This window comes from Bacillus rossius, chromosome 1 (assembly GCF_032445375.1).
Source record: "Bacillus rossius redtenbacheri isolate Brsri chromosome 1, Brsri_v3, whole genome shotgun sequence".
In the NCBI taxonomy this organism is placed as follows: domain Eukaryota; kingdom Metazoa; phylum Arthropoda; class Insecta; order Phasmatodea; family Bacillidae; genus Bacillus; species Bacillus rossius.
Window position 1 is genome coordinate 70,723,366 of NC_086330.1, and position 23,394 is coordinate 70,746,759.

At 36.3% G+C, this 23,394-nt stretch overlaps 1 protein-coding gene across 2 annotated transcripts in view; it reads right to left on the reverse strand.

Moving 5' to 3' along the window:
* Nucleotides 1-23,394, reverse strand: part of LOC134537443 (uncharacterized) — a 159,347-nt gene that overhangs the window by 34,050 nt on the left and 101,903 nt on the right. For both annotated transcript variants that reach the window (XM_063377887.1, XM_063377895.1), the window contains exons 18-20: nt 16,825-16,929; nt 14,348-14,458; nt 7,686-7,881 (exon numbers count right to left, since the gene is read on the reverse strand). In XM_063377887.1, the coding sequence (XP_063233957.1) occupies nt 7,686-7,881; nt 14,348-14,458; nt 16,825-16,929 (412 nt within the window). The remainder of the gene's footprint in view (nt 1-7,685; nt 7,882-14,347; nt 14,459-16,824; nt 16,930-23,394) is intronic.

Genomic DNA, 23,394 nt, shown 5'->3' on the forward strand with positions numbered 1-23,394 from the left:
AACGTAGGAGATATTTTTGTGATTTGAGATTGGAAAACCCGAGCTACCTTGTTGATTTATGGTAAGTGCATGATTCACATCTAGAAATGTTGGAATGTACTTGAAAAAGAATATGATATTGATCAATTGCGGCTGTAAATTCGTGTAGCATGCGGATCGGTGGAAACACCCATCAAGGGGGTCGTGCAGTCCCTCAATCTCCTTCTGAGGCTATCCCGTGGCCTGAACCTACACCGGTTAGTCGTTGGTGCTCAGTTGCAACCGGGCTGAAATGCTGTAAATCTCCAGAGGTCATAGGGAGATCGGTAGAGAGACCGAGGTATGGGCTCCCCGAGGTCCTCTCGTGGCTGACTACCACGTAAGACAGCATCAACGAAATTGGTGGTAGTACGGGGTGGTCCCTCTTATTGGTAAAAGATCCCCGTTAAGGTTTTCTTTACGGCCCTGGATCACGATTGGTGTCAGCTTTGTACTTGGCAGTGGTGTCCTTATTGCTTCGGGCAAGCTTGGAGTTGGGGTTCCCTAGTCCCATGAAAAACTGACGCAGTGAGCGGCGAAAAAGCTCTGGTTACTAGCCTGGAAATCTAGGAGAGGTTGGATAGGCCTCCACCGGACCACGGGTATTCTGGGTGTTTTGAGGAGTCCCAGAATGATGTGGGATATCGGGATGCAGCGCCAGTAGTGCTGAGTCCAAGGGCTAGGGACACAGCCAACTATCTGGTTAGCCAATTTCTGATTGTGTGTATGGCGTGATCCGTTAGCCACGCCCATGAGGGCCCCGGGGCTTGTAAGGGTGCCGGGTTAGCAAAGAAAAAATCCCTGTTTGATTGGTATGAAATACCACAACCAAAGTAACTATGTATAAAATGGACATAGAAAACCCTGGAGGGCTAACGCTAAGAGGGGTCAATAAGATTCTTTCTTTCTTTCTTTCTTTCTCTCCCAGCCTAAGGCATTCCTGTGCTGGTCGTGCCAAGCTGGGAAAACTGCCCACATCAAGTCGAGACTTGAGTGCCCGATCGAGTCCGTGAGAGAATGATTAAGAACTGTGTGATAGTAGAGATGACAGCCAAATAAAGGACCCGCCTTTGTATAGGCCGTAGGGAATTCAAAGCCAATGTGGTAATTATACGAGTGCGGATGTAATAGCTCAGAATAAACGAGTAGTGTATCCTTTCGAGAAGAGGGTACCACCTGGGGAATCGCACAGTCACATCCAGCCATACCTATACTGCACCAGAGAGGAAGACATTGCTCAGCCAACTTGGGAAGGTGTAAGTAACTAGTATTGCCCAGTACCCTTCTCCTATCGAGGCGGGAGCATAATGACCTTCCAGCCCAAGCCAGCTACCTGCGCCTCTCCACCTCTGTTCAACCAAGGCCTATTTAGGTAAAAGGAGACTCACCACACGAGGCCCCTTGGGTGTATACTAAGGCCCAAGATTGTGCAGCGGTGGCAGCCTTGAGCCAAACTGCCACATTCTTCCCTGCACCCATTAGGCTTGCATCGACCCAAGTACCTTCCACACAGTAGTTGTTAACATTTTGTTGGCCAGCCCGCTTCAGATAGCTGTTAGCCTGTCGTTATAAGCTGCTGCAATTACAGCGCAAGTAATGCTGTAGGCGGGTGCCTCACTTTATGGATTGAGCCATTTTGACTGTTACTGGGGCTACTTTTGAACTGGTGTTTGTTTCGACTGCCATTTTAAGTGCTTGGGAAGCCATCAAAAACATTTTTTTTGGCTTTTATAAAAATTTTACTTGGCTATAGTATGGTTGGACACGAAACTCTTTGCACATCAGCATTAGCTGTGACTGGAACTCTTTGGAGTATTGCAAGCTATAGTAGTCAATAAAGTTTGCCTTAACATAGCCACGTTCGCTAATCCCTAGCCTCAGTAAATGCTCTAAGAACATGAAATTGACCATTGGGAATGGCAAAGAAGTTTGGGTCATGCACTGTGTCATATGGCGAAGTTAAACACGAGTGTGGAGGCGTTTGCATGTGTTCTAAATTTACATATCGGCATGTTAAATGAAGTGAATCATTATAGACTTACTTTTGCGAGAAATAGTCTTGTGGTTAAAAAGTACTTAAAACTCTTAGACATTGTTATCAACACTTGTCATGATAAACTTATTCGTTGTTCACGAGTCTTTTAGCTGAAAGAAATACCTTTTTAAATTTTTCTAATTTTTAGTACTCTTAAGCTTGTTGCTAATATGTGTAGGTTAAATTTATACACTCAAAGACAGTTGCAGATGTAATGTGAATTTCAATGACTTCCATTGCATTGGTTCATCTTTGCCTTTTATTGTAAATTTTTTAATTACCATTTTTTTGAGTCTTCTAGCCTTGATTATAAATTAAAAATTTATATATTCTTAGTATGTGCCAAATGTTTTATATCATAAAATGTATGGCTTTAATTAACCTAGCATATTATGTTTTTTCTATAATTTCTATAGTAAACTTACCTATATATTTGCTGCAGCACTTTATAATTTTTAACTTTACTGCCCAAGTTCAATGCATGCTAGTGATGTTATTAGTAAATTGATTTGCCTCACAGTAATTACATGTTGGTCTATCATATTTTAAGTCTTTCCTTTCAGATGCCTTACATAGATTATTTTTATTTCATTCTGTGCATATTTTGGTTTCGGCAACTGCGACTGCCAATTCTGACTCAGGTTGACATTAGAGCTCCTCTTAATGCCTCAAGCTGTAGGCTAACCATGTTTATTTCACTATCAGATAATGGTTTTGATTTCTTGAAAGGGGATAGAAGGGGTAACATAAGTTATAATCAATAATTGCTCTATTTACATGTTTGGCGGGGAGGACGTAACCTCGATCTTAACCGTGAACGCGCGATACGGGATCTGCGGCGAGGTTTATATTTTGTTGAATTTATTTCATACTGAACTCTTTCATGGCTGGAGACCAAATTCAGAAGTTAAATACAATATTTACCCTCAGAAAAGTTGCCACCCCCCCCTCCCCCCCCTCTTCGGCATATGAGTAGCAGCTTTAATTTAGGTCATAAAAATACAACTTTTTCGCAGTAAGGATCGCACTCAAGTATGAATTACACCATATATCTGTCTACAGTAGAGTACAACTGAAGTCTTTGTTCCGTGTCTCAGATTATTGGTGTGTGTAAGAAACATGGCACTGGTGTTGCCCTCTGTCCTCTTTTTGTCTGCTTTCTGTGCTACTGTGGAGAAAGAAGTGAGGCCAGCCCACTTTTCTCCGCCTCTCCCCTACTGATTTACGACCCCTCATAATAACAAAAGACAGCACTTGCCGACTATGGTATTTTTTGATCCAGTCCTCTTCCAGAATATAAAAGAAAGGCAGCAAGCTACCCTTTCTCATCATTTTCTTTTATGAAAACTAGCATGCATGTTACAGTTAGCAAGAAATTAAATTCCTGTGGGAGCAGGGAGTAAAAGAATGTAACAAGTCAAACTTTGAAGTGCGAAGCACCAACCATGGATGTAGTTTTGTTATGGAATGTTGCATTTGAAAGCTGTGGAATCTCAAGCAAAAAAACCCAAACCATCATGTTGGGTCACAGTTGCATCTTAAAAACCTTTCGAAATACACACGTGGAGATTGTGCCAGTTCACTGACATTTACAAGTATGGGGGAGGGAGGGAGAGAGAGAACCATCAACACCACTACATGGCCACACACACACAGAACTGCACTCTCACAAACTGGCTGGTTTATTTTAGAGTTCCCCTCCTCCACCTGAATGCCAGCCCAGCAACTCACGTAATCACCGGCGTCGGCCGGGCAGATGTAGCACAATGGTGCCAATCATAGTGCTTATCACGCACTGCTCAGATTTATTAACTAAAAAATATATACTTACTTGTAACATACTTATTAAAAACCAACACAGGAGAGTTAATTACACACACACATTGGAGACACACCGTTAATTAAACATTTTTTTTTACACAAAGTTATAAATTCACATAAGAATCACATTATACTATTTTAAACAAAAAACTGGTATAAAATATGTGACCCATACGTGGGTAAATACAGTAGTTTAAGTAAAAAAAACTAAAAAAAAAGGTTAAAGAGGAAATATATTTAGGACTCCTCATTTTATGTCAGAAAAAATAATATAAGAATGCAATGATGGCGGATGAGTAGTTCTGTTTTCTCATTTCTTTTTCAAACTGTATTTTTAGACGAGTGAAAATGGCTAAAACGTTTGTTTTTGGAATAATATTTAGGCATGAAACATCCGGTGCAGATTCTTGAAAGCACTAACAGGAATTACATTTCTTTACTTTCATTTATTAGACATACAATGTTATGGCCACCACTCAAAAACCACACTTGCCCTATGCACGACGAGAAGAGAGCGTGTCATTCCGTAGACTTGCAGTTAGAGGCGATACCACGCTAGAAGCACCAGCGAACATTGCACTCATCATTTTGCCTCACTACAAAAATACACACTTGACTAGGCAGTCCCCTTAAGTGTTATTTCTTAGGTTTGCCTACTGCTTGAATTTCCATATCATTCAGAAAGGAAGTATAATTTGGAATTGGAATCTGAATCGAACATGGAATCAAGGTAAAGTGTTATTCTTTAGGTTTGCCTTCTACTTGAATTTTCATTATGTCATTCAGAAAGGAAATATAATTTTGAATTGGAATCTGAATTGAACCTGGAATCAAGGTAAATCATAGAATCAAACCACACCTACTATTAACTCAAATACACAAGTTATAATAGGTAATTATTTTTCTGAAATAATATATTTTTTTTGACAATCAAGATTTTTATGACAATATCAGGTTTTGGTTTTTTTTAGTTACCATAAAATGGGGTTTCTACAAATATCAATAAAGAATACCCCAAATTTGAGTGCAGAACATGGCTCTCTGCACTATTTTACTGTTATTCACCCCAGTAAAATGCTTACTTTGGCATGAAACAAACTGGAAGAAATCAGCGTCAGAATAGAAACGCTGTTATGCACAAAATAAACTAGACTGCTGCTGTAATTATTTTCACTTTTTCTTTTGTTTGTGTAAAATAGAAGTAAGGATTCGGTGGCAGCAGAGTTTAGGTAGAAGGTAGTGCTTGAACTGAAATAGGTGACAGAAAACTAGTTACTTGCTAGAAAAGAGGAGGGGGTTGGCATCTTAATAGGTGAAGAAATGGAAATTCAAAAGGGGAGTGATGGCTTTTGGAGGATTCAGGGTGAGGGGGGGGGGGGGAGAGCGGGAGGAACCTGCTATCTGTCTCTGTATGTGTTGGTTCACCTTTAATTTTTTTACTTCAGTGTTCCCACTTTATCTGTGTTTATGGATTCATAATTTAACGATACTAATGGAATGTGTTTATTTTGACTTTATTTTGTGTATGTTGTGTGTGCTGTCATCTTGTGTTGTGGCAAACTTTATAAACTGTATTGAAAATAAGTCTGTTTATACTCCGTTGGTGGTCGGACAGCACGCAATCATACTATTCCAGATACGAAAAGTACCTTTACTTCTATACAATGCTTTGTAGCTTTTTATTCATGGAAAGGACTTCTGTTGCATTTATTTGCACTTTTATTGCTAATGAAATTTTTCCACTCTTCAAAATGATGTGACATTAAAAGCCAATTTTCTTAATTTATGCACTTAATAAATTTGTTTCTTTGTTTACACAGGGTGGCCACTATATTTGTGATAAAAAATTCCAGGTTTTTTCCAGGTTTTTCCAGGTATTTTCCAAATTTTCCAGGTTTTGCAATATATATACAAAATGACATGTTTTTATTTATGTAATACATGATACAAAGCACACATTTTAAAACACGGAACTGTATAGTACTAAATATAAAACAAAAATGCACAAAATGTGATACATACCCAACTAAAAAAACAGGTGGCAGTTTACTAAATATATATTTGCCACATAACTTTAACCTTTTTTGTGTTTAAAATTTCTTCGTCTATGAGAGCGGTCTGTTTTAAGGCATCACTCATTATTTTGACTTTTTTTGCTTTAAGTTCCCTGAGGTTCTTTTCTGCTTGTCTTGGATCAGGCTGAAAACATCAGGCTATACGTGTAAGTTATAAGGAATATTATTAGTATCATGAATTGAGATATGTTTTTCGAGTAGATATACACATTGACCTACCGGATGCTCGCCCGCGTCTTGTACTGTCGCTGCGATGTTTATTTTGACAGTTCAAGCAATTATCTTTTCCCGTGAGTTGATAGAAAAAGGTCGCTTCACACAGCATAAAAAAAGGAGCAACGCCACTTATTCCCCACGCAGGAAACACACTGGCTGCTGTCTGTCATCCCCCCCCATTTCCCCCTTCATTTCTTCTAACATTCCACGTCTCGCCTCTCGCGCGAGCAATAACGAAGCGATGTAGCAGTTGCACCACGCATTGGGTCGTGTTTATGCTTTGCTGGTGACCGCAGGAGGTCCAACATGCTTTTATTCGGTATACATGATCTTTCATTGAGTTTTTTTTTAAATATTTTTTTCTGATTTTCACATTTTGGTCAAAATTTCCAATTTTTTTTACGGTTCCCGAGAATGTACTCGTAAAATCACTGCTTCGTTAAATCGGGGATCTCGTGTACATAATAATTATATGTTTAGTATTATTATTTTACAAATTTTAAGTGAACATAGCATTACCGACGTTAAAGGTAAGTTAATGCGGAAGGTTTATCGGCCGGCCTCAACGCACAGCTGCGAATATTCATAAAAAAACGTGCAGTGTCGTTAGTTACTGGACATATTTGACAGTTTATTGATAAGCGATGGATTACAAGACGTCGTAGTTTATAACACCGCTAAACCGTTGGAAGCTACTAGTATAAATTAAAGTACTAATAAAACTTTGTTACAGGAAGCGTGGGCTTCATCCTGAGCAGGTTGAGTGGAAACAAAATTCTGTAACTTGCAGGTTTCTTGATTGGTTATTTATAACGCTATTGTAATTCTTAGATTTGGCATGGCTTGTAAATGCTCCCCTACCCATCGTATCGATCTTGAAACTTTTATTGCATATCTTGCATCTCGCACAAGTTCTGTCTTTCGCATCGCATCGCCCATGGAACCTCAAGACTCATAACGACAGGAATACCTAGTAGACATTGCCGCAATAGCTTCCTAACAAACTGCACAGCGTAAGACTAAAACCGCTCGAAGACTTGTACTGAACAGAACAAATTAGAACAACACCCCGTGTTGCACGCCGTAGTGCGGTTCATATTCCCCCTCCCCCTCCCCCCTTAGTGACGTATTGCGTCTATGAGGAAAGAAGAAACATGACACGCCTGGGAACACTACAGTCTCTGCCAACATGACACTGTACAGATTTGCCGCGTGATTATCAGATGCCGCGATGTACGTCTTATATAAGTTGTGCGCATTTACACCGCAGCATTTGCCCAGGAAAGAAATAAAATTCCAGACAGTTTCCCGGTTTTACCCGGGCCCTTTCAATTTCCCGACATATTCCCGGTTTTTCCCGGTTTGGTAGTAAATTATGATATGCCCTATGTTTTTGAATGAAAGAAACAATAAAACTGTCATATTTTTATAACAATTTTTAACTGATGGTTATGGGCTGGTGCTTGTGGGAGCCATGATCACGACCACAGAGAGGAGCGGATGCCGAGACAGCCACTGACCTGTGAGGTCGGCGAACTGGGTCGCCCCGTACTTGGCCGTGCCTCGCTCTGTCTCCTGCAGCAGCTCAACCTTCTTCATGTTGGCCTTGAAGATGTGGTACCTGCGCTTGTACTCCGCCTTCGAGCCATATACCTTGTTGAAGCGCAACCTGAAGCTTTCAAACTGCCCGAGAAGGTTCTTGCGGCTCGATGCAGACTGCGCACGTTCAACATGCACAGAAGTTAATCAATAACCTCGCCAGACAAGAGTACAGTACAGATGGAACAAGGTGATGCAGTGGCAAGGTACTGCACAAACATTTCCGAGGACCCAGGTTTGAATACTGGCCCAGGAAACCTGATTTAAGTTTTTTTTGTGGTTTCCTGAAAGCCCTCCACACAAATGCTGGGATGGCTTCTTAACATATTGCTTACGCCCGTTCTACGACAAAACGGAAACGGATCCGGACCCCCTAGATATTTACGTTTCACTATCTGTCTGTCGCTTCTACAATGCAAGGAACCATAACAAATGGCAACCAATGCGATTCAACTGTACAGTTAGGAAAAAAATAATTTAATTTTTAAAAAAAGTCGAGATTCGAGAACATAACTTTGTCAATATTTATATATTTTATAAAAATAAACCACAGAGTAATGATAGCCTACTAGATATTTTTGCACTTGAAACAAGTTTTCTAGTATCTAAATTGCAAACAAAAATGGCTACCACCACGGCCAAATACTCAGTTTCTATTGGTCATACGGAATAACAAACGAAAGAACTCAGTATTGCCAAGCTAATCCGTACAGGTCTGGGTCCGGATGCGTACCACTGTAGATACTTCGTTCTGTGAGAGTCATCTTTTCCGTGGCATTGTAGGACGGGCCAAAGAGATCAGTTGAGACTGAAAACCCCAACCAAGATGAGCAAGTAGCGTTAGCTCGGCTTGGCTTGAAAGTAGAGTTCATTGTACTCAACCGGAACAGACTACACAGTATTTTTTAAAATCTCAATTACACATTCAGCATGAGAAACAAACATAAAATCCAGGTACGATTATTACTATTATACAAACATTTTACAGTGAACCTATGTACATATTTAGGTTTTCATGCCATTTGTGAAGTTTTATTAAGTATGGTGTATTTTACATGATTACAATACCTGTGCTGCCATTTATATCTTAAAACACTAGAAATTGACACCATTTTGGAATTAAATGCCAGCAGTACACCATAGATTTGTAAAATGATAAACTTTCATAAGAAAATATTTTAATGTCTCCCAAGTACTTTTTTCTGCTACAGTGTCAATCTATAGTATCGATGTTTTGGCATGAATGCAGCAAAACCAAAAGTTATATGTCTTGTACTTGTATCTTTATCAATTCAAAATATCAGACTCCTTTATTTTTTTTATACACAATGTAACAATGCAATTTGCATTTAGTTAATGCCATTATTTTAATTCATTGCACAATTTTGAAAATACATAAGTATATAGTATATAATTTTGAAGTTGGAGAAGGCTTTGTTAATCAAAAAATGGTGGAAGAAAATAGAAAAATGATACTGGAGTTAACCTTTTTTTGCCAGTTTTGTCTATACTTTTTATACCTGTTATTTTGCAGTTTAAGCACAGTTTTTTAATACATCTCTGCAGGGTTGTTAAATAATGTTTATAAGGTTGTTAAAATGATAAAACATTACAAATTCTAAGAAGTATGACAAACAAAAATGGAAGTGTAAGGTATGTTAGTAAAAGTTAACTTTTAAAAACCTAGGTTTCTGTGCTCTCCACTAAAAATTCTTTATTAGGTTTTTTTTTTGTAATCAGAAATAATACTTGTTATGATGTAAAAATCAGCTATTTGTTCTTTTAAGATATTTATGACTTTGCAACATGTTTTATGAACATAATTTACATGTATTTCATGTTTACAGCTGTATTTCTGATTATTTGTTAACTTGATTATGAAAAAAAGTATTTGAAAGGTATTTTTAGCTACTTTTTTCTTAGGTTTTTCTATGTACTAAAGTAATTTTATTTTGTATTATTTGCTATATTCTTTTTTTTGAAAGCAGGCTGCTGAAATAGTTTTGCCAGTTACATAAGCATTAGAGAGGCAGGTATATTTGCTGCATAGGAAAGTAGATAATGTGGTGTGTCTTGTGGGTCAAATCACAAAGGATGATGGTCCATTTTCAAGCTGCATAAGCGTTTAATCAATGATCATAATTGTAAGCTGATCTATGATTTTTTTTTGATGGTGTCATGAGCGCAGTTTTTCCTCATGGACAAGAAGCTGGAGTCGTAGGTTGCCATGCTAGTTTGTACTTGGGCATCTGTGAGAGTATGCATGTTGAGTAGGGGCTTGTCAAATTTCATAATTTAATGTAGTTTGGGGAAAAATTTTATGCCTGTGGTCTGGTCCTTGATGAGGAACATTATTTTGGACATTTTTTAATTAGAATACGATGACCACAGGCGACAGCATAAGCCCAAAGTGGAGCCTTTTTAATAAATTGGAGGCCACACCGAGCAGACAATTGTTTCTCAGCCATTTGTAACGTGCATCGCAAGCGACCAAAGGATTTTATCAATAAAATATATGGAGATATCGTGCTCAAGTGATGATTTGTTTTAAGAAGTTTGTGTTTGAGTTTTTGTTTTCTTGATGTAAAGGTTACTGCAACCGAAAATGGCGGATATATTCAGTGTTTGATATATAAAAATATTAATCTACAAACTTTATTTGTGAATTCTATTACTTATGCAAACCAATTTTCAAAATACACAGACCTAGCCTCAGTAATATTCTATGGAACTTATTATTCTCAGCACCCAACTAAATTCTTCAAGTGTTTATATGTATGTGCAATCTAGAACAATTGTGAGCTAGCCTGTGGTCAGAATTGTCACATACTACTTTAATAATACATAATAATTTTATATGTAAACAATATGTAATAGGTTATTAATGTAGCTGACCTAAGCTAACCAACCTTTCACTATAATTATTTTTCCCCTTATTTGCCAGAAGCCACTCTTCAGCAGAATTACAAAAAAAAAATTTAAAATATACTTCTGTAAGGAATACATTTATTTTGTTAATTTATCCCACTTATGTATGTTAGTAACAATGAAACTACTTTCAACATTTACCAAAATATCTATAATAATAAGTTCCTGCATGCACACAGGGTGCACACTATATTCACTATGTTCGCAATGTTTACTACGCGAGTAAAATATAGCCAGCTGCATCTCAGGTGTCACTAGCCACACAAAGCTATGTAGACTATGTTTGCTATGTTGGTGGCATTGCCCGGTGATAGGTTATCGACTATTTTTCTAAAATGATGGTAACTTCGCACATGCGCAGATAAACCAAAACATCTGTTTTCACGTGGAATTGTGCTGTACTTCTGTGTTTACTTTAAATTAGTATCATGTCGATGGAAAAATTCATTGAAGAAGTATTAAAATATCCATGTTTACGAAATAAATTGATAGAAGAATACAGAAAGCAAGATATGAGAGATAACACCTGGGATTTGATTTCATAGGAGGTTATTAAGGAAATAATAATTATTGGTCTCAATTCCCATCGTTCTTAATTTTCCTTTTATTACCTTGATGACTAATCGTTAGAGACCCTGAAAAATGGTGAAGCGCGAAATTCACGAAATAACGCGAAAATTTGATAATATAAACGAATTTTGCGTATTTCCTTTGATTTCAACATAGTCGCGAAATTCACGAATTTTCGCACGAAATTCACGCATTTTCGCGCGAAATTCACGCTTTTACGCACAAAATAATGCCCTTATGTCGCAAGTTCTATTTATTTACGCCATCATAAACATAGGCGTGAAATAAACATAGACTGAAAGACTAATGCCCTGATATTATCTTCGTTTTGACACGTTACTGAAATCCACGTATTTTTATTACTCTGTTTACAAGCATAAAATATTGCCAACGCAAATGAAAACAAAATGTAACAAATGTCAACAATCGATATGTGCGCACTACCAACATAACAAAATTGACTCCACAGTTTTCGTGTTGAATAATGGTCGTTTCTGCCGCAAGGCACACTGGTGTCGATAATTCTAACCTAATTTAATCGCATGGAGCTAAGATGAAAGTCATTTTTGCGTGCACATATCTATGAGTGTTTACAAACACCGTCCACATTTTGTAAGTTTTGTGATACAATTGTATTTATGACTAAGATGCCGAAAACTTCGACGCGAAAGAGAGATGAAATCGAATGAATTTTATATTTTTGATCAGCGGGACAAAATATGATGTTCAAGTTCTGCAACGTGCGGGTTGATTGGACACACAAAGACACGTGCAAAAAGCATGTGGCAAATGACACACACAAAACAAAACAGAAAAGACAATTATTTTGTCAAGCAAATTCTACCGTGTCTAAACAAATCTCGATAGGCGACAGCGTGAATAAAGCAAACAAGCTTGAAAGTGCAGAAAACAAGAATTTGTTTCTGATTTTGTTAATATGATGCTGTAAGTTAACATTCCTTTGGAAAAAGCTGATCATACAGCTATGAGGGAATGGTTTAACACCCATGTTGAAGAAGGTTAGCCTTATTTATTTAGAAATGTTTTCCCCCTCTAATAAAAGTTCATAAGCATATGTAGGCCTACAATATTATCGATTAACTTACCTTTAGGCCCAACTTACCTTTACTTCAAATAAATATGCAAGTACCTCAGATTAACAAACACATAAATAGGATGGATTACATTGTGAAATGGTGAGCACACCACAAGATATTTTTGACTGATTGATTGATGGTTTGACTCTGTAATCCAGCAGTAATCTCGAAAAGGTTAGGTTAGGTTTGGCTTAGAATTGTTTTGAGTAAATTAGCCCTTTAATATTTTCAGCGATAACCTTATAAATGCTACCTATTTATAAGTATATTGTAAGTTATGTATACATTTTAGGTGCAGGGCATTTGCCATCAGCCAACACTCTTGGAGAAACTTATGTCCCAAAAATTGGCCAGGCAAATAAGGAAGCAGTAAGGCACGCTGTAGAAGACTAACAGATTGTATTCTTGTGTGATGAAACGACAGACAAAGTGGGCCGATGTAAGGCAGAGTCTGCTACTTTGTAGTGCCTATCTGCTATGAGGTTATTTTACACCGCCAATGGCATAATTTTTTCACCATTTTTTGGGGTCTCTACCGATTGCTTATTTTTACACCGATTTTTTGCACCTCTTGCTTTTTTTTATACCAATTTTTTGCACCGCTTTTGTCATTTTTTTACACCGAAATGAGCCAGTTTTATTTACCATTTTCTGGGGTCCCTACTAATCGTTAAAGAAGCATATAGTCAAGAAATCATTGTTTAATGACCACAAGCAAATAGTCAATCGTTCTTCTGCTAAAATGATTTCCCTGTAGTTTAGACTTTTCTTCTCAATTTTTTTTCTCGATGAGAAATAAAATGCTATCAAACTGAGTTGTATTTATTCTGAAATAATCCATAAATAGGGCTTTGTCCTCATGCACCTGCTTAATCAAATTATGAAATTCTCCAAATTATTTTCTTTTTGAACCGACTTCACGAACCCATTTAATTTTTACTTTGCATACTGCGAGAGCTAGCAGAATATTATCATCATCGGAATCTTCACGTGAATCTAATGGCATGCATCTCTCCAACATCGCGAACTAGACTATCCTGTGTGACCACCTGACGCAGCAAACATAGCAAACATCATGAACGCAGCATAGCTTTGTATGTGGCCTTGCATTTAGTGTTATAGAATAATCTAATTTTATACTCTACATCTTAAAGAAAAACTTCTGCAACTACTTGAGCTAGACTCAATTAGAAAATAATCAACACTGGACACAACAAAATAAATTTTTAACTCTGCTCAAATGGACATGATCCAAAAATTTGCAGACTTGCCTATCTCCAATTCTTAAATAGGGTGCTTGTCATTTTATGTCTCAAATGACCTCACTGTCAACAAGATATGAAGACCAAATAAAAATACCAATTAAACATAAAAAATATATTTTTGAGGTCCAGTTTATACTGATTTAAATATGAAAATCATAGATAAATCAATTCCCATATAAAAAGTAAACAAGGTTACATACCAATTAAACCTAACAGCCACACACTCAGCACTGTTTCTAATGCTGATTAAATGAATAAACTAACACACAACAGCAATTCACAGTATTTGTTATTATTCTAACTTTTTATTGCAGTTTCAAAGTAAAGTCATTAGTTTAGCACATATGTTGGGATAAAAAAAGGTAGATACCAAAAAAAAAAAAAACTACTTTTAGCCATATTTGTAGATAGCGTACAAGATAACTATAAAAAAACATTTGGTTTGTCATGAAATGACACACAATAATGTCACTAACAGTTAATGATGGCAGAGATAAGAAAGATTAAGTTAATGTAAGTATACAAAATGTATACAACAGAAATAATTGAAGGTAAAAGTAGGAGTTTTACGATCTGCAGTTATGCACCAAGGTCTATACAGAAATGTAATTCAATGTTCATAAATTTAGTCATGCTGGGTGTTGGGAATTGAACCCACGACTCTCACTATGTGACAGCCAACAAAGAGCCAACAAAGCGGAAAGCAGTGAAGAGGAGACTTACCCTCTTCTTTACTGAATGCACCGAATACTGGGTATCACAGCTAGCTTCCTTCACTTCGCGATGTTTCTTCCACGGCTGATCCCACACGTTCACATGGCACACCTGGATGTCCTTTAAAGAATGGTTGATGAAAGAATTATAAATTAGGCAGACTGTTTGGAAATAAATAAAGAGAATACTTATGTCAAATCACCAAGCTCTTACACCACACCTGTACGAGGTTTGTAGGAATAAATGCAAAACTATCGTCAAAGAGGTAAAATTGACTTAGCATAAAAACATTGTGTGGCCACATTTTTATCTCTTTTAAATCAAAATGACTGGGCGAATATTATCAAACTCCTATTATCTTTACAGTTTATAACACCCAAAATTTCTGACTTATGGTTTATTTTCATAAACTATTTTTTTACTCAAGTTGGAGATTCCTGTGATGTTTTAGCAGTTATGAAAATCTCTAAATAAACAAGTGGACAAAGATACAATGTTTATGAACTATGCCATTTACATACAATTTCAAATACAATTTCATCTACCCAGCTTTAAACACTCACAAAACCAGTTTTAGACAAACAAAACCAGAGAATTGAGGTAATACTAACAATTAATAATGGCCAAGTATTGAAACTAGTAATGGGCCGAATCCAAATCTAGTGTCCAGGGTCACAAACAAAATAACATACAAGAAATTAAAAATATTAACTATGGTGCTGACTGTTGAAACATTAAACCCTTTAAATGTCCGTGGTGCGACTTCCGTAAAATATTTACATAGTTTATTTTATCATGATCCATAGACCCCAAAACAGTTGATTTACATTTACAACCTTAATGGACATGATACCTGCCATATTTTTGCACAAATTAATTTCATCCAAACTGATCCAAAAATTATTGCAATGTAAAATATTGGTCAAGTTTGTTGATGGGCAAAATACATCCACAGGGTAGAGTGGGGAAAATGGTTGAAAAACAGAAAAATCACTATAACTCCCTTAATAAAAAACATATTGCATTCATATAAAGTTGGTTGGACTAATAACAAAAGATGTCTTATAAAAATTTTTGAAAACACCCATAACTGCAAGGGGTGGAAAATCAGGGATTGAAATACAACATAAAATCCATTTTCTCCCTTCCATGTACACTATCAAATCAGTTTGTATTACAGTAAACATCTTAAATATTATCTAAAATCTTTGTCTGAAAACATTTCTTACACAGCCAACTATTACCCCAAAAAGTAGGGGGAAAAAGAAGTTTGAAGGACAAAAAATTTCATGTTCTACTTTGGTAGACACACTATCAAATACGCTAACAATTTTACTAAACCTTCTAAATACATATTGCCTAAAACTTTTCTCTGAAACAATTTTTGATACAACCACCATTACTGCAAAGGGTGGAAAAAAATGGTTTAAGGACAAACCAATTAATACTTCCCTTACAGGGTGCACTATAAAATCTGTTACAATTTATTGTAAATTTTCTAAATGATCTCTAGAACTTTTGTCTACAATTTTTTTTTGATAAGATGAACAATTACTATAAGTGGTTTCAAAAAGTAGGGGTTGTAAATAATAATAATAAAAAAATTCATAACTTTTGTGCCAAGTACATACAGAATCTGTTCTTATTTACTTTAAACCATCTGAAAATTATCTAAAACTTTTGTATAAATTAAATTTTCACACGACCAACTACTTAATGCAATGGGCGGAAATAACAAAGTTTGAAGGACAAAATAAAATTGTCTTTACTCCTTTAGTAGCTATACTATCAAAACAGTTACACTTTATTATAAAGAACCTAAAAATTATCTAAAACTTTTGGTTAAAACTATTTTTGATGAGACAAACTGTTACTGCAAGGGGTTAAAAAAACAAAGGCTGAAATAAAAAATTCCAAACTTCCTAATTATGCTCACTATAAAATTTCTTTCCACTAAATAAATAGGTACTTATAAATACTATCTTAAACTTTGACACCAAAAATTGTTTATAACAACCTTAGTAGACATAGCATGAAATTTGTTCCAAGTTCTTAAATGCTAGCTGGCTACATTGAATTAAAAACAATAAAATCATTTTTGTTGCATGTAGCATGAGCAAAAGTTTAATCAATCATTTAGGAATATTGAAGAACATAAAGGATATTGAGTACATTTCATTCCCAAATATTCCTGACATTTCCCAAGATATATAAAAATTAGAAATCTACTGTGCCTGAAGGCTGTGCTAAAATAGGTTTTTAACTACACAGGTGCTAGTGTTTGAATTTATGAATTTCCCTTCCTCAAATATATTTAAAAACAATTTTTTCTAACACTGAATCTTTCAAATACTTAGGATTTTTAATGGTTTTTGAGGATTTGATGATTTAAGAGATCTATCCCTGCTTCAAACATTTGAGCACCATTTCAATCTAGACCAGCATAAACTATTTATTTAAAATATAAATACAATTCTTATACTTACAGAAATGTTTCTCAGCTCACACTGATCAGGAACTATATTTGACTCCTTTAGGCAGTTGCTGAAGCCAACTTCTAGTATCAGGTGCACCAACTTTCCTGATACAATCTACAATTGCCAAATAATATTTCTAATAAAGTACATATTTAATTAAAGAGAGTTTGTTATTCAAAAATTTCTGTTAAAAACAAAAAAAGTAAGTAAATGTAAACTATAAATACGTTAATAAAAGGCCTACAATATGATAAACATAGCAAAGTAGGTAAATCAACAGTGTAGGGAGAAGTAGTGGGAACAATAATGGAAGAGAGAGAAGTGGCAGGCTTTTAAGGGTGCTGTCCGGTTGACACACAAATGCGCCTGTAACAATTCAGATCAGCCCAGCTAGAAGACGACCTGACTTGCAACGTTCATTAACACTTAACAAATAATAAATAATGAGAATGTTCGTCAAAAATGTGTGTTGATGTTTTAAATTTAGGTTAAGTAAGAATTTCGTTATGCAGTCTTTACTGAAAGAAAAAAAAATATTTAAAGAAGTTTGACGTAGATTTATTTTTTAAGATCTTGCACAAAACAAAACAGTCTGCCATTACACGATGCTTACAACAGATCCACAAAGTTCTCATAACACAAAATAAATTTGCCTGCTCAAAAACATGAATGTTTATTAATTTTGATGATGCCGAAAAACGTCCTTAACACAAACATTTTAAATCTCGCAGATAAGTCCCGAAGTCACTTTGAATCGACGGTACAAGCCAAGGACATAAGTGTCCTTGTGATGGCGGCAAAATAACACTTAAGCCCCATCGTGGGCCGAGTGCTGTCGACTGTGGTCACTGAAATTCTAACTACATGTCCGAACAGAGGTTAATTACAGGCGCAGCTCTGAACACAGCCGTTAAAATTGTTACTTAGCACATATTATGTATTTAATTTTGGCTTGAGCCAATGCAAAACGTGACTTATTCAGGTGACATCAAGCAGAGAACTGGCGGGATGACACTACTGCCTTCAACCAACAGCAGGAGGAGGGAATGATGTGACCACTGCCCAATCACAGCACAGCTTTTACAAAACAACCAATCACCACACATTTTACTACACATAAAACTTCCAGAAATCCATGCCAGCTTTACTGTCTCTCTCTATTTCTAGTCTACTGATAAACACTGTGAGAAACACACAAATTAAACTTTACCATCATAAGAATACATACAGAAATTGCGAAAAAGTTTTCGCACTGAAAAAATTCTGAAAAAACCATGGCACTGCCGAATCGCGCACCTGCCTCTCATCCCTTCTTTCACTCAAACAATACCAAATGTTCTAGAATCATAATTAAAGCTTCTGAATAACTTCAAACATACAATATAGGCATTAAAACCAAATTAAAAGCAAAAACATACTGAAAAAATGGCTTTACACAAGCTAAATACACTAAATAAAAATCTTAACAACAATTATTTTAAGAATTTTAATAATGATAAAAAAATTAGAAAAGACATGTAAAAACTAGTTCACTATAATCTTGAAACTATATAATCAGCTGATTCCTCTGAATGAATAAAACATTATATTAAGTCCTCAAAAATTCTGGGGAGGGCAGGGACTTGCAATGTTACATGCTGCAGTGTGAATAGAATGCCATTCTTGCTCAAACTAAGAGGCGACAATGGGAACTGCTGCTCGCTCCTTCTACTTGCCGTGTGACAACACCCCTCCCTCCTCTGCTATAGTGCTGTGGCCTTGAGACACTGGCCACCAGCTCTCCATGCACTCCTCACTTCTGCTTCTTTGGTTCGCCATAGTCGGCCCGCCATTTGCACAGAACACGTTTTGTGTTGCGGTATTGTGAAATACGTGTTAATACTGTGAGGATTGTATAGTTGTCACATAGACAATAGTAACCGCTTGTATAAAAATGATTTTGTAGGAATCACTGTTTTACAAACACAAATCTGGATGCATTTATGTAATTTGAATATTTCTTGCATTGAGGAATATTGATTCAAAACACTGTAGACATATACCATTGCTGGTTTAAACTGTATGTCATTTGAAACCTTAAGAACTGACAAAATATGAATACACATAAATACAGAAAACAAACTAAATTCAGTTGAAGTCAAATGTAAAAGTCTTGGAACAGCACAGAGCACAGGGGATGGAATAAAGGTTAATGCATGCTGTTTAACTGGAAAGAATTAGGGCGTTACTTCGAGGAGAGTCTGTTAAAGTGTTTGTCTATGTCTAGATATTCGGAATAAAAAAAAGTGTAAGTTTTTTTTTAAATTTGCTTTAACCATGTTTTTCGATTATTCGTGGACCCCTTGCCAGTCATTACCCTGGATAATCTGGAATCTACTATATTTTGGTATTTAAAATCCCAAATCCTTTACCAAATAAATAAGTTTGACTCTGCTATTGATAGTTTGTGTTTGCCATTATTCAAGAAGTTTAGAGCTGTTTGAAATATTGAATTTGAGTAATGTATGAGGAAGTTTATTGCACGGAACTTTGGCCAGAGAGTGATGGAGTTATTCACCTTTGGTGGTTTGACTGTGACAGAGCAAAACATGTTCTTCCCTTTTAAGCAACCGTGGCATACACTGCACAGCTGGCTGCTGTCCATCCTGCCTGCATTCACCTTCACCCCTCCCCCTCAACCATCCACGTCATGCCTGCTCACGCCAGCGATAACTAGGCGATGTCACTGCAATTAACATTCTTGACCTCGCTCACGTGGTACGTGTGGTATAGCGTATAGAGTTACGGCCCAAGTCTAATATATTAACCTTTTCTTTATATAATCAGTTAAATTGAATCAGTGCTCATTAAAATATACAGTTGCAACAGTATTTATGTTCGTATTTATACGAGTAAATTTATTTATCATATTTATACAGTAGTAAATGGTCCAATAAGCTTTATTTTTTGGAAGCTGTCTGCTATTTAAATAACTTATTTTTAATTTTTAAAACTTGTCAGTAGTGATGGGTCAATTCCTGTTTTATCCCGGTTCTCGGTTCGGTACCGGTTCTTAAAAATCGGTTCTCGGTTCTCGGTTCTGACTTAAACAATAAAATAAATATTATTCACACATTATTTATGAGGTGTTTTAAGTAATAAACTATTTATTGTTTAGGCAAAAAAAAAAAACACTGTTTCAAACTACAGTAAACACACCAACCTATTCAAAATGTAATATGTATTAATAAAAAAATTAATTTGAAATAATATAGAGAACACTTAATAAAACTAAAATTTACTACCGTATAAACCCACGTACCACCCGCCCCCGGGTAAGACCCGCACCCTTATTTTTAGAATGCCATGGTGGGAAAAAATGTTTTCATTGCAAATCTGCATGGAAAAAAAAATAATTTAGTCGTGATTTCTTTTCTTATTAACCAGTAACAAATCGTAAAGAATTACCAAAAAAGTACTATGCTACTTATTACAGCCTCGGCATTTGCGTTAAAAGTGTACAGAAGGCAGGCTACTGCAATGTGGCAACATCGCGCGAGTAGAACGTGGCATCGGCGCGCGGCGAACGATAACAACACGCCGTGTATGCGCGTGACCTTGCCCAGCTCCCAGCTGTTTACAGTTACAATCTTCCGCGTCCATTATCGTGCGCTGGGCAATGACCTCGTTCAAACAAAATAAACGATAAAGCACGCGAGTCCGAGCCACGCATAATAAAAACTATTTTTATTACATGCATATAAAAAACCTTGTGCCTAAATGTGGCATATTCTACAGCTTCCGCAGCTTTAACACATGCCTCTGAAATGCTATTAATTTCTCATCGTAGCTTGTCGGTAAACGCTGGCAGATTGTAGTACGCCGCCTCATGGACAAACCCTTTCTTACCATGAACCTGCGCATCCAGTTCCTTCTTGTTTTAAAGCCTTCACCCACGCCAAGTTCACGAGCAATTTGCAGCGCCTTTAGCGAACACATTTCCGTGCTTACAGCGCACCCGAATTGCCGTCTGTCCTGATGTAGTCGTGGAGTTTTTCCTCTATCTTTGGAAACTTTGCTACCGCACCACGGAACGCACGTCTATCGCCACTGGCCGAAAACAGCTTGTCTTTACTTTTCCTCCAATCCCTCACACATGATTCGTCGACATATTTTCGCCCAGCAACACGGTTACCGATTTCTTCCGCTTCACTGATTATTTTTAATTTTTCCGCAACTGTGAAAGAACGCAACTCTTTACGATTCATTACAATAGTTGCAGCCAACACACGTGTAAAACCACTGGGTACTTTGCAAATGAGGATAGGACAGTGCGTACTTTATTTACTCTATGCGTGGGAGCGCGCGTTTGTAACCAGCGAAGCTGCAGCGTGACAACGCTGTGAGGAATGTGACCTTGACTGTCTGCCGCTTCCTTACCCTCCTTTCCCCTACTCCTCTTTTCTATCACAGCAATCTCCAGTTGCGCCGGCGTTATTTCGTCACCGCGCTAAAATGGCCCAAGACCCGTGTAACACCCGCACCCTACTTTTTCGAACCTGATTTTTTGAAAAAAGGTGCGGGTGGTACGTGGGTTTATACAATATATCAATCTAGTAATTACATCAAGAAATCTACATACACCCCCCTTTAAAACATAGGAATAAAAAGAAAATGTTACAATAATGGAAATAAATACAATGATAGTGAACTTTCAAAGAATTAAAATATTAAATTGTCCATCAAACTTATTGCCTACATTGAAATCAGTTTGTTTGCACAGTCAACAGTAAATTACTGCCACACTTCTGATGCCATTTCTTACACAATTTGCTCTATTTGGCCAGAATAATTATACTTTAGAAGTGTCAACAAGTATTTCGTTTAACCAGCCAATAGTAAAATACATCTACACATCCTAAACACCACTTTACTAAATAATAATAATAATAATAATAATAATAATAATAATAATAATAATAATAATAATAAAAACTTCCCCCTTCAAAGTAATCCCGTTTACCTAGAATAGAAAGTTACTAGCCATTACGCTAGATGGCTGCAGATGCAGTGAACTTATAGTCCAAAGGACTGCACAAAAAACCCCTAAACTTTTAGAATGCCGGAAATTATTACGGAAAATTTTAAAGCAATCATTAATTCTATTAAACAAATATTCTGTGGAATTTTTTTCACATTTAATTGTTCTTTATACACCAGTCACCCTTACTTACGTGTCAACGACTCAATTAACTACCTATTTTTAAAAACAAGTTGAAACAAACATGGCGTCTTTCTGTTCTCACATCTCTGCTGAGGCACGTTATAGAGTTGCACACATCTATGAACTACATACATCTATGGCACCTTCCACTGTTATGATTGTATAACGTACTTTGTTTACAGATGTGATGAGAACATTAAATATTTTCACGTGTACTTTATTTTATAGTTAGAGACGAATATTATTCCACAGAAGTCCAAAAAAATAATTCATATGTGAATTGAACGTGAGTTGAGCCATTTAATGCTGCAGTTTAGTTGTAGTGAAGGACTATTTTCGTAAAGGGTTTTGCTATACAGCCGGTACCGGTAACGGCACCGAAATTTTAGCTGCGGTTCTCGATGCCGGTTAAAATGCTGAGAACCGTAGGAACCGAGAACCGAGAACCGGTACCGACCCATCCCTACTTGTCAGTTTCGTGACAGAGATGACTGAACATGGACTTGGTGTGAAAAATGGCATAGGTATATTTTAGGTTTAGGGGTTGAGGGTGGGTCAAATGGTCCAACATTTTTGTGGGATTCTAATGTTAATTCTATTTGAATTCAATATTCATATTCGCGAATAATTTGATATTTGTATTGAATTTGAACTAAAAACTGATTTTGGCACATGCCTAGTAAAAGGATAAAGATCATTAAAGAAATGGAAATAAATAATCCTTAGGAATAAAAAGTGATTAATTTGGCAGTGCTTTTTTATTATTTTCTTACCAGTTTATAATACAGCCACTATAAAGAAAAGGTAATTATTTTCCAAACTTTTTTGAGGTTGTTCAACCTCTATGCTAAAGCAAGACATAAGATATTTTTTGCATTCATGCATCTTAAGTGTGTGCCGATCCCTGATGTAGCTTTTCGTAACAAGAAAAATAATTTTTAACCTGATAACACACTACAAATTTCAGTATTTTTTTCTTTTCTCTTTGTCTTCTGCCAAATGAAATCTTTAAAATATAAATATTTTGTCATTTTTAGCAACATGTACAGTTGTAATTTTTACTGGATTATAGTATAGGCAGGTATCATTTTACTCAGTGGTACACTGAAAATTATTAATTTATTTATGTAAAAAAAAAATTGTGTTTAATTTCTAAGACTAATTTCTTGTAATACAACTTCTAACTTAAGACTGTAAAATGACTTACAAATTGAAAAGTAAAACAAAGCCATTTGAGCATTTAGAACCGGTTCGAGCAAAATGCATTTAACATCAGATGGAGCCAAATGCACTTGGAGCAGTAGTGTTGCATGAATTACATAGTTCCTTTGGTATTTATTTAAAGCAAAATTAAATATTTTGGATAAATACGTAAC